Source organism: Muntiacus reevesi, chromosome 7 (assembly GCF_963930625.1).
Source record: "Muntiacus reevesi chromosome 7, mMunRee1.1, whole genome shotgun sequence".
In the NCBI taxonomy this organism is placed as follows: domain Eukaryota; kingdom Metazoa; phylum Chordata; class Mammalia; order Artiodactyla; family Cervidae; genus Muntiacus; species Muntiacus reevesi.
This window is the reverse complement of record NC_089255.1, coordinates 68055635-68068337: the sequence shown is the minus strand read 5'-3', so window position 1 is coordinate 68068337 and position 12703 is coordinate 68055635. Positions and strand designations below refer to the sequence as shown.

Genomic DNA, 12703 nt, shown 5'->3' with positions numbered 1-12703 from the left:
TTTTCAACAAAAAGTTGTGAGATACAAAGAAGTAGGAAATAGAGCTCAGACACAGGAGAAAGAATATCAGTAGAAACTATCCTTGAGGAACTCCAAATATTGGACTTAACTAGAGAAAGACAATAAATTAGCTACTATAATTGGAGAAAAGCATCAGTCCTGGGTTGGGAAGATCTGGAGGACAGTATGGCAACCCACTCCAGTACTCTTGCCTGGGAAACTCCATGTATACAGGAGCCTGGCAGGCTACAGTCCATGAGGTTGCAAAGAGTCAGACACAACTGAGCGACTAATACTTTCACTTTTCAAAAGAATGAAAGGACTGATGCTGAAGTTGAACCTCCAATACTTTGGCCACCTGACCCAAAGAGCCAACTCACTGGAAAAGACCCTGATGTTGGGAAAGACCGAAGGCAAAAGGAGAAGGAGGGTGGCAGAGGATAAGATGGTTAGATAGCATCACTGACTCAATGGACATAAATCTGAGCCAACTCCGGGAGATAGTGAAGGACAGAGGAGCCTGGTGTGCAGGAGTCCATGGGGTTGCAATAAGTCAGACATGACTTAGAGACTCAACAACAACAACAAAAATAAAAATGAAGTCTTGGGAATTCCCTGGTGGTTCAGTGATCAGGACTCCATGCTGAAGGCCTGGGTTCAATCTCTGGTCAGGGAACTGAGACCCCACAAGCCACGGGGCAAGACCAAAATAAATAAATAAATAAGAATGAAGTCTCATCAAACAAAGAATATCAAAAAAGATAAAAGCTATTGGACTTCTGTGGTAGTACAGTGGATAAGAATCTGCCTGCCGATGTGGGGGACAAGGGTTCCATTCTCGGTCCAGGAAAATTCCATATGCCATGAAGCAATTAAAGCTCGTGCGCTACAACCACTGAGGCCGTGCGCCACAGAGCCCACGAGCCACAACTACTGAGCCCACAGACCTAGAGACCATCCTCTGCAACAGGAGGAGACAGCACAATGAGAAGCCTGTGCACCGCAACAAAGAGGAGGCCCCACTGACCACAACTGAGAAAGCCCACAAGCAGCAGCAAAGACCCGGTGCAGCCAAAAATAAATACATAATTTAAAAAAAAAAAAGAGAAATTCTGGAGTTGAAAAATACAGCAACTGAAATGTAAAATTCACCTGACAGGCTAAACAGCGTATTCAAATTGGTAAGAGAAAGAATCAGAAAATTTAAAGATAGGTTAATAGAGATTATCCAGTTTGAGGAATGGGCTTCCCAAGTAGTGCTAGTGGTAAAGAATCTGCCTGCCAACGCAGGAGATGCAAGCGACTTGGGTTTGATCTCTTTATCGGAAAGGTCCCCTGGAGTAGGAAACGGCAAACCACTCCACTATTCTTGCTGGAAATTCCATGGACAGAGGAGCCCGGTGGGTTATAGTCTATGGGGCCGCAAAGAGTTGGGCGCGAGCAACTGAGCACAGTTTGAAGAACAGAGCAAAAAAAGAATGAAAAAAACTAAAATCCTTAAGACCTGTCAGATACCATCAAGCATACCAACACACGACATAGCCCAAGGAGAAAAAAAAAGGTCATGTGTACTATTTAACTGTGAAAAAAATAATGGCCAAAAAATTCCCCAACTTAATGAATGTTAATTCACTCATCTAAGAAGATCAACAAAATTTTAGGAGGATGAACTCAAAGAGATGCACGTTTAGACACATCAAACTGTCAAAAGCCTAAGACAAAGAGAGAATCCTTAAAGATAAAAGTGATTAATTATACACAAAGTATCCTTAGTAAGATTAACAGTATATTTCTCATCAGAAATCAAGAAATCTAGAAGGTAGTAAAATGATATATTCAAAGCACTAAAAGGACAAGAGTATCAACCAAAAATTCCACATTCAGTAAAACTATGCTTCAAAGATAGAAATTATGACATTTCCAGATAAAAACAACTAACAGCATTCATCACTAGCAGACCTACCCTATAGTAAATACTAAAAAGAGTTCCTTAGGGTGAAATAAAAGGACATTATGCACTAACTCAAATCCACATGAAGAAATAAGAGTATCGATAAAAGTTAACTGAATAGGTAAATATAAAAGACAGTATTAAATTATTTGTTTATAACTCTCTCCTTCTATCTGATATAAAAGACAACTGTGTAAAACAGTAATTATCAAGCTGTAGAGACAAGCTTATAATGTATAAAGACATAATTTGTATGATAATAATAGCAGAAAGAAAAGAGAAGGGAATCAATCTGTATTGCAGTAAAGTTTCTGAATCCTGTAGAAATTAAACTGGTATTAATCCTAACTAGATTGTTTTAAATTAAGATGTTAATTGTAGTTCCTAGGGCAACTACTGAGAAAATAATTTTAAAAAAATAGTAAAAAAAAAAAAAAGCAATAAGGGAATTAAAATGTTATACTAGAAAATATCTATTTAATGTTAAAAAAAGACACTATGGAGAAATAGTAGAATTAAAAAAAGACCTAAGATATATAAAAATATAACAACATGACAGACATAAATCTTACTTTATCAGTAATTACACTAAATGTAACCGACTAAAATTGTACAATGTCTCATGAGATTACACAAAACGTAGCCTGTTTAGTTTTCGTTACTATAGTTTTCACAACATTCAAGAAAAAATTATAGTGGCTGACTATACCTTGACTTTTACTATTTACTTGACTTTTTAAAAACTTTTTATAATATAGTGTAATTTCAAACACAAAAGTAGAAAGAGTAGTATAATGACCTCCATATACCTTATTTACCTACATCAATAGCTAACTCCCGGCTATCTTCATTTCATTTATACTTCCAACCTGGTTTTCCCACCCTGCAATGGATTACTCTTGAAGCAAACCCCAGATATCATTTAATCAGAAATGAATAGTAAATAATCTACATTTTGAGAAAATTAGATGTATTCATTTGGTGGCTTAGATGGTAAAGAATCCGCGTGCAGTTCGGGAGACCTGGGTTTGAACCTTGGGTTGGAAAGATTCCCTAGAGAAGGCAAAGGCTACCCACTCCAGCATTCTGGCCTGGAGAATCTCCATAGACAGAAGAAACTGGCAGGCTACAGTCACAAAGAATCGGATATGACTGAGCGACTAAACACACACACACTGTATAATTAAAGAAAAGAGGAAAGATATATTAGTAGAAGAAAATGGTAACTAAATCTAAGACAATTTTTAAAAGCAATCTTATAAATCCATTAAAATTCCTGAAGAAATTTTAGAAATATTAAAAAAAACTGTTCAATCTAGTTTGTATACCAATCTTGTTTTTACCTGTTTCTCCTCTCAGGATTCCATCCCATTTTTGATCTAGCTAGTGAGGTTTTGTCTGAAGATTCACTTATTCTCGTCAAAGAATCACGGTTATTCAGAATTTGTTCCAAGAATCCCACACTTCCTACAATACACGAAATATAGTATCATTTTTCAAGTACTAATTCATTCCTCTTTTATATAATAGCTCACATATATTTGTACTAATTTATTTTCACATGGTAATGATCTACTCATTTCACTCTACAAGGCAGACTACATATACATCAAAAACTAAATATTTATAACTCATGGTAACTATACTTGTAAAAGTTTAGGCCTGAATTAATTTCCATTACAGAAGAAAAAGGAGTATGAATGAGAAGTAACATCATGGCAAAGCCCTGTATACAGAAATATTTTTATAAACAGTAAAAAGGAGATTTAACAGTTTCTTCATAACTAGTATTGGTTGAATCTTCCTTTTAGCCTCATCTTTAATGAGACTACTTATCAACTCTTTTGGTGGTTAAGGTTGGTTTACTTAATAAAGATTATATTTTTTAAATTACTTAAGAGTCTTTAAATGTGTCCAGGACAAGATTGAATGCATTTAAATAGTTCAAAAAATGAAAGCTTATACTTAACATTTCTGCTTACTTTTACTATAAATACTATAAAGATCTAAAACAGTTATTATTTCTTGTCACTTATAAAAGTTATTAGCATTTTTCTAACTGAACATGATAATAAATGTTAAACTTCTTAGTTTTATTATTCAAACTCACACTTAATATAAGTAAACATGATAATCAGCTTACTTTCAATAATGCATTATTTTTTATTAAAAACATATTTTTCATTAAAGGTTTAAATAATAACTTGTAGAAGACAGAATAATTACAAAGGTTTATCTCCAACTCCTTCTATAAAGACTCAAAAGAAGCTTAATTTGCCCAGTATCACTTAAAGAAAAATATTAAAAACAGAGGTCCCACTTCAGTTCATTTGCTTTTTCTTTTTAGGTGCTCAGTTGTGTCTGACTCTCGGAGACCCCATGGACCACCAGTCTCCTCTGTTTACAGGATTTCCCAGGCAAGAATACTGGGTTAGGGTTACTGTTTCCTTCTCCAGTGGATCTTCCTGACCCAGGAATTAAACTCGTGTCTCCTGCTTGGCAGGCAGATTCTTTACCACTGAGCCACCTGGGAAGTCCACGTGAGGGACTTATAAATCATTAGTGTGGAAATCTGTTCCTAACTTGAGATAGGTCTAACAAAAGTTGTTGCTTTTGTTGTTTAATTGCTTAGTTGTGTTCAACTCTTCTGCAACCCCACGGACTACTGCCCACCAGGCTTCTCTGTCCATGGGATTTCCCAGACAAGAATACTAGAGCGGGTTGCCATTTCCTTCTCCAGGGGCTCTTCCTGACCCAGATATCAAACCCATGTCTCCTGCATTGGCAGGCAGATTCTTCACTGCTGACTTCCTAGTAGAGAATCTGCCTGCCAATGCAGCAGACACCAGAGATGCAGGTTCGATTCTGGGTCAGGAAGATCCCCGGAGTAGGAAATGGCAACCCTACTCAAGTATTGTGCCTGGAAAATTCCATGGACAGAGGAGCCTGGTGGGCTACAGTCCATGGGGTCGCAAAGTGTTGAAAATGACTGAGCAACAGCACAGTGACAGAGTCACCAGGAAAGCCCCTAATAAAAGTAGTGTGTGCTAATTATAATTGCTTTATTACCTGTACGACATGAAAGCTCCATATTTTCTTTTTCTTCTATAGGATTTTCCCTCGTTGATATTTTATCATCCCTTGAAACAGGAACAGGAGCAAATCTGCGAGGTGCTGGTGTCTCCAAAGGAGATTTCTGTTTATCAAAAGTTGTATCTTCAACCTCTCTTGAAGGTGCTTCAACAGAAAATTAAGAAAATAATAAATTTAACTTACTTTTAAAAAAAATTTAAATTATAATATTATTCTTCCCCATTTTTAAAAAATAAAACCAAAATTATATAGGATACTCAAGTTATTAACAAATATATAGAAATAACTTCATCCTCATTAGAAATCAAAAGAATATAAACTATAAATACTTTATACTTAAACCTAATAAGTAAGAAAAAAATATGACAATATTCAGTGCTATTTAAGTTGTGCTGAAAATGGCAAAGCTAGACACTGCTCACGGCAATGAAAACTGATAAGGCCATCTGGTACTAAGTACATGTGCTTAGTTGTTCAGTCGTGTCTGACTCTTTGTGACTCCACAGACTGTAGCCCGCCAGGCTCCTCTGTCCATGGGATTCTCCAGGCAAGAATACTGGAGTGGGTTGCCATGTCCTCCTCCAGGGGATCTTCCCGACCCAGGGACTGAACCCAGGCCTCCCACATTGCAGGCAGATTCTTTACTAGTGAGCCACCAGGGAAGCCCAGTACTAAGTACAGCAAGTCTCAGAATTTTTATACACTTTGATCTAGAGGTCCCACTTTAGCGAGCACAAAACACATTGTTGCTCTTGTTCAGCTGACCCAGGGATCAAACACTTGTCTCTTGCACTGGCAGGCGATTCTTTACCACTGAGCCCCCAGGGAAGCCCACAAAATGACAACTATAAACAGTGAGCATGGAAACCTGAGCTCCTGCTACAGCTCTGACACTCCCGCTCTCAAGCCAGGAGATCTGGGGCAGGCGGTCATAAACTCTCTGTGCTTCATCTTCCCCACTTTACAACCTAAAAAATGGCTCATTACTTCACAAAAGTTTAAGGCCCACACACCTGTGGGAGACATAAAGCGACTCGCCTTTAATATGTCTGTAATATAACAATGTCCTAACAAATCAAATGTCAGGTATAATGTACTACATGGATCTTATATATCACTAAAGGCATAGTCTCTTGATTTTCATCAGTTCATTATTCAAATATCAGTAACTCGGAGATACATTTATTGATAAGAGTTTAAATTCCAAAGGTTTAACACAAATAAGTTGTGTATTCCTTTGTTACTATAAAGAGATTTTTCAAGTTTCATTAAAATAGACTTGTATTACTCTTTGAAAATATTTAGAAATAGTTTATAATTGTACTCAGATGGTTTCTCCCCTGACAGAATGAAGAACCACAGTAAATATGCAGTTTGTCAGAGTATTGGTGAACTGCTGACAAGCATTTTCAGTGCTGTGTATATGTTAGTTGCTCAGCCGTGTATGACTCTTTGTATCCCCAGGACTGTAGCCCTCCAGACTCCTCTGTCCATGGAAATCTCCAGGCAAGAATATTGGAATGGGTTGCCATTTCCTTCTCCAAGGGATCTTCCCAACCCACGGATCGAACCTAGGTCTGCTAGATAAGTAAAACTTTTCTCAATCTATGTAGAAGTGCTTCTGAGAATTTATGAAAGTTATTAATTAAAACCATTAAATAGGATATGATCCATAACTTGGCTGAACAAGTTTCAAAATAATCTAGAAATTATTTGGCCAAAAAAAAATTCCTAATTTTATAAAATAAAGTCTCCTATAACCTAGTAAATAAGTTTTCTGCTTACAAACTGCAAAGAACATTCATAGTTGGCATCTTTTATTCATAGAGAACTACATATTTTTACCTTGTTTGGAAGTAAAGACATTATGTGAAGACAGGTTACTGCTACCAAAATGCAAATGGTCTGGTTTTACAGGATACTTTTCCACTGCTGTAGGAGGAGGTACGGTAACAGGCTGGAAACTGCTAGTCTTCAGTGCAGCGCTGATGAAATGAGTCTAGAAAACATAAAATAACCTTGTTAATTTCAAATATCACCTGAAAGAGTTAGAAGACAAAATATCTTGAAATTTATTAGAGGACTTGAAAACAATCTATTAGATTTAATAAATAATAACAACATAAACATTACATGTAACTACTCACTGTAGGAGCAATGCCACTGGAAAGATAAGTAACACAAAGACTTGGGTTACATCTGGCTCTACAGTATGGCCCTGATCATTTGTTCTAAACCTCAGTTTCTTCCTTTTCATCTCAGAGATGGCTCATCAGACACTCCTGATGGCTCAGCAGACACTGAGACACTCCTGTCTTCTAGGGACATTCTCTCTAAGAGAGGACCAGGAGAAAGGGACCGTAGCCCTTGACCTCTACTTAAACCAGAGAATTTAAAACCAAAACATCTCATCTTTTAAATACCGATGATAAGATTTTATTTAAAGGTTTAAAAACCATTGGTAGAAAGCATTAAAATAAAACTGTAGCTTTGCATAGTAGCAGCAGTAAAATATTCATTTACATATAAATGTAAAACACAGTGACAACACAGTTTTTAACTCTATTTATTAAAATATCTGAAATGTATACACATCATAACTAATAAAACTGATTTAGAGTCTTATGCTAGGCAAAAAAAACACAAAAAAACAAAAAAAATTCTTAAAAATGTGCTGAGATCCCTCTACATAAAACAGATGGATGGATTCAAAGAATTTCATTTCATTAAGCATTAACTGAACTATGAAAATACCTTACATGTCATAAGTTCAATTTTCTCTGTAGTTATAAATTCCACAAACAAGATGTGTAAATTAGCAAAAGATTTCATTCTTCAAAAATTATAAAGTTAATAAATTATGTGCTTATTTATGGAAGGATAAATGAATGGCAGAAAGGCACTTAGAACTATGTTAAAAAAAAGAAATCAATGTGAGTTTCAAAAGCATGATCTCATTCTATCCTAAACAACAAAAATAAAAATGTTTTCTAGATAAAGAAATCAAGACTCAGAGAAGCAAAGATTTCTGTAGACTGGGGACCAGCACTCTGACAGGCCCACTCCTGGCCTCTTCAGCTGACGTGCTACACACTCAATTTTAGCAATGTACGGAGTACTTACTAAAACTTTATTTTATATGCCATAATCATTCCAACTAAAATAATATCAATCACATCAAGATTTCAAGACAAACCCTATTAGGAAGTCTTAAAAATTATAGGATATTAGAGTTCAGGCTATGAAGTTATACTGGGCTATAATAAGCTTATTTTTGTATATTCTTCTGAATGCTATATTTTAATTTTATCTTTAAAAGTTTTTAAGGAGTACTAGGAGTGTGTGCTCAGTTGTGTCCAACTCTTTGCGACCCCGTGGACTATAGCCTGCCAGGTTCCTCTCTCCATGGGATTTTCCAGGCAAGAATACTCGAGTGGCTTGCCATTTCCTACTCCAGGGTATCTTCCAAACACAGGGATCCAATCCTCTCTCTTGCATCTACTGCACTGACATCACCTGGGAAATTCAAGTTGCACAGTAATAAGGGGTGGGGGGGGGGAGGTAAATTAAAAACAATGCATTTACAATGCTGGTCATTCACTCATTTAAAAAAATCTTTTTTAAAAAATTTGAGTACCTGAGCACTGGGTACTATCCAAGGACTTGGAAATTGCAAAATAAATACACTATACTATTAACTCTCTGTGAGGATAACTCTTTTTAAAATAGCCCTGTGCCTCATTCAAAAGGCGTAAGAATGTTCATTCTTTTTAACTAGGTAAATGTAGAAGCAAATATGTATACTAGGTGAATCTCATCCAAGGGTGTGTATCAGAATCATTAGAGAGCTTTCAAGGATATCCAGGCCTATCTTAGACCTGCTATTTCAGAATTTCTGACTGGTACAAGCATGTGTATTTTTATAAAGCTCTCTGCATGATTCTAAAGCACTTTGCTAGGCTAAGAACCACTGATATAAACAGAAAACTGCAATGCCATATAAGCCCTTTAAAATGCCGTGAAAAGAAATATCACGAAAGAAGGAAAAAAACAATTATAAGGAGAGGTCTCACAAAGCTAGACACCTGAACTAGAACATGCAGAGTTCTTCTCTTACACATAGAAAAAAGAATCATGAACAAACAAACCATCATGTAAGAACTAAAACTGTTAAAATCTAAGGAGATGAACTACTGGAGTAATCAATCAGCTTAGAGATCCAAGTGATGAAAGGTGACGGGATGTGTGGTCGCATTACTACAGATACCTGAATATCGATTTGCTGTTGTTGCAGCTTTTCAAGATGCCGAATGTGTTGCTCCATAAACACATTCATTTGTTTTTCATGATCATGACAGTGTAGTGTCTCCTGTTTATTCTGCATGGTTGTCTGCTGCTCTGTAACACGTTGCAACTGTTTATCAGTCTCCTGTAGCTTATTGAGTAATTCTGTAACAGAATTAACCTTTGCTTCCAACTCACTCTGCACCTAGAACAAAAGTATCCAGACATCAAAAATATGCTCAATTATTAGAAAGGTTATATAAAGTGAACTGGTAGAGAGAAATTATCAAACCAGAATTTTTACCTTCTACATTTCTGATGCTTCTAAAGCCTTTTAGAATCACAGATAAAAGGCAGAATAGCTATCCTTAACTAGATCTTTTTTCTCTTAAAAAATATCAAATTTCCCACAAGAATTTTTATTTCGTCAGAAAACTAAGATCATGGCATCCGGTCCCATCAGTTCAGTTCAGTCACTCAGTCGTGTCCGACTCGTTGTGACCCCCTGAACCGCGGCATGCCAGGCCTCCCGGTCCATCGCCAACTCCCAGGGTACACCCAAACCCATATCCATTGAGTGGGTGATGACATCCAACCATCTCATCCTCTGTCATCCTCTTCTCCTCCTCCCCTCAATCTTTCCCAGCATCAGGGTCTTTTCAAATGAGTCAGTTCTTCGCATCAAGTGGCCAAAGTATTGGAGTTTCAGCTTCAACATCAGTCCTTCCAATGAACACCCAGGACTGATCTCCTTCAGGATGGACTGGTTGGATCTCCTTGCAGTCCAAGGGCCTCTCAAGAGTCTTCTCCAATACCATAGTTCAAAAGCAACAATTCCTCAGCACTCAGCTTTCTTTATAGTCCAACTCTCACATCCATACATGACCACTGGAAAAACCATAGCCTTGACTAGATGGACCTTTGTTGACAAAGTAATGTCTCTGCTTTTTAATATACTGTCTGGGTTGGTCGTAATTTTCCTTCCAAGGAGTAAGCATCTTTTAATTTCATGGCTGCAGTCACCATCTGCAGTGATTTTGGAGCCCAGAAAAATAAAGTCAGCCACTGTTTCCCCATCTATTTCCCATGAAGTGATGGGACCGGACTGCCATGATCTTTGTTTTCTGAATGTTGCGCTTTAAGCCAACTTTTTCACTATCCTCTTTCACTTTCATCAAGAGGTTCTTTAGTTCTTCTTCACTTTCTGCCATTAGGGTGGTGTCATCTCCATATCTGAGGTTATTGATATTTCTCCCAGCAATCGTGATTCCAGCTTGTGCTTCTTCCAACCCAGTGTTTCTCATAATGTACTCTGCATATAAGTTAAATAAGCACAGTGACAATATACGGCCTTGATATACTCCTTTTCCTATTTGGAACCACAGTCTGTTGTTCCATGTCCAGTTCTAACTGTTGCTTTCTGACCTGCATACAAATTCCTCAGGAGGTAGGTCAGGTGGTCTGGTATTCCCCTCTCTTTCAGAATTTTCCACAATTTATTGTGATCCACACAGTCAAAGGCTTTGGCATAGTCCATAAAGCAGAAATAGATGCTTTTCTGGAACTCTCTTCTTTTTCGATGATCCAGCGGATGTTGGCAATTTGATCCCTGGTTCCTCTGCCTTTTCTAAATCCACCTTGAACTTTTGGAAGTTCAGGGATCACGTATTGCTGAAGCCTGGCTTGGAGAATTTTGAGCATTACTTTACCAGCCTGTGAGATGAGTGCAATTGTGCGGTAGTTTGAGCATTCTTTCGCATTGCCTTTCTTTGGGATTGGAATGAAAACTGACCTTTTCCAGTCCTGTGGCCACTGCTGAGTTTTCCAAATTTGCTGGCATGTTGAGTGCAGCACTTTCACAGCATCATCTTTCAGGATTTGAAATAGCTTAACTAGAATTCCATCACCTCCACTAGCTTTGTTCATAGTGATGCTTTCTAAGAACCACTTGACTTCACATTCCAGGATGTTTGGCTCTAGGTGAGTGATCACACCATTGTGATTATCTGGGTCGTGATGATCTTTTTTGTACAGTTCTTCTGTGTATTTTTGCCACCTCTTCTTAATATCTTCTGCTTCTGTTAGGTCCATACCATTTCTGTCCTTTATTGAGTCCATCTTTGCATAAAATGTTCCCTTGGTATCTCTAATTTTCTTGAAGAGATCTCTAGTCTTTCCCATTCTGTTGTTTTCCTCTATTTCTTTGCATTGATCGCTGAGAAAGGCTTTCTTATCTCTCCTTGCTATTCTTTGGAACTCTGCATTCAAATGGGTATATCTTTCCTTTTCCCCTTTGCTTTTCACTTCCCTTCTTTTCACAGCTATTTGTAAGACCTCCTTAGACAGTCATTTTGCTTTTTTGCATTTCTTTTTCTTGGGGATGGTCTTGATTCCTGTCTCCTGTACAATGTCACGAACCTAAGTCCATAGTTCATCAGGCACTCTGCCTATCAGATTTAGTCCCTTCACTTCATGGCAAATAGATGGGTAAACTGGAAAGTGACAGACTTAATTTTTGGGGGCTGCAAAATCACTGCAGATTGTGACTGCAGCCATGAAATTAAAAGACCCTTGCTCCTTAAAAGAAAAGTTATGATCAACCTAGACAGCATATTAAAAAGCAGAGACATTACTTGGCCAACAAAGGTCCGTCTAGCCAAGGCTATGGTTTTTCCAGTGGTCATGTATGGATGTGAGAGTTGGGCTATAAAGAAAGCTGAGCACCACAGAATTGATGCTTTTGAACTGTGGTGTTGGAGAAGATTCTTGAGAGTCCCTTGGACTGCAAGGAGATCCAACCAGTTCATCCTAAAGGAAATCAGTCCTGAATATTCATCAGAAGGACTGATCCTGAAGCTCACACTCCAATACTTTGGCCATCTGATACAAAGAACTGACTCATTGGAAAAGACCCTAATGCTGGGAAAGACTGAAGGCGGGAGGAAAAGGGGAAGACAGAGGATGAGATGGTTGGATGGCATCACCGACTCAATGGACATGAGTTTGAGTAAACTCCACGAGTTGGTGATGGACAGGGAGGCCTTGAATGCTGCAGTCCATGGGGTCTCAGAGTCAGACAAAACTGAGTGACTAAACTGAATGGAACTTAAGTGGAAAGTAAATAATGGAAATTAAAAATCCTTAAATGGAAGTTAAGAAGCAGGAGATAGTAAAACAAAGTAGGTTTTGATACTTCACTAACCTGAGGCTGAGTTTGGTCAGCAGTCTTGGCTCTCCCACCTATTAGCTCTAAGACCTGATGCTGACTCTGACCTGTTTCTCAATCTTCTCAGTTACAAATGGAGGGCTTTGCATACATGATCTGTATGGTCTCTTCTAGCTCTAAAATAAGGATGTCCAGCCATCCCAGCTACC

The 12703-nt window shown here is 37.8% G+C and overlaps 1 protein-coding gene across 4 annotated transcripts in view; it reads right to left on the bottom strand.

Moving 5' to 3' along the window:
* The window catches only part of KIAA0586 (KIAA0586 ortholog), a 118491-nt gene that overhangs the window by 93763 nt on the left and 12025 nt on the right, over positions 1 to 12703 (bottom strand). For all 4 annotated transcript variants that reach the window (XM_065940886.1, XM_065940887.1, XM_065940888.1 and 1 more), the window contains exons 7-10: positions 9312 to 9533; positions 6890 to 7043; positions 5021 to 5188; positions 3295 to 3418 (exon numbers count right to left, since the gene is read on the bottom strand). In XM_065940886.1, coding sequence (XP_065796958.1) covers positions 3295 to 3418; positions 5021 to 5188; positions 6890 to 7043; positions 9312 to 9533 — 668 coding nt within the window. The remainder of the gene's footprint in view (positions 1 to 3294; positions 3419 to 5020; positions 5189 to 6889; positions 7044 to 9311; positions 9534 to 12703) is intronic.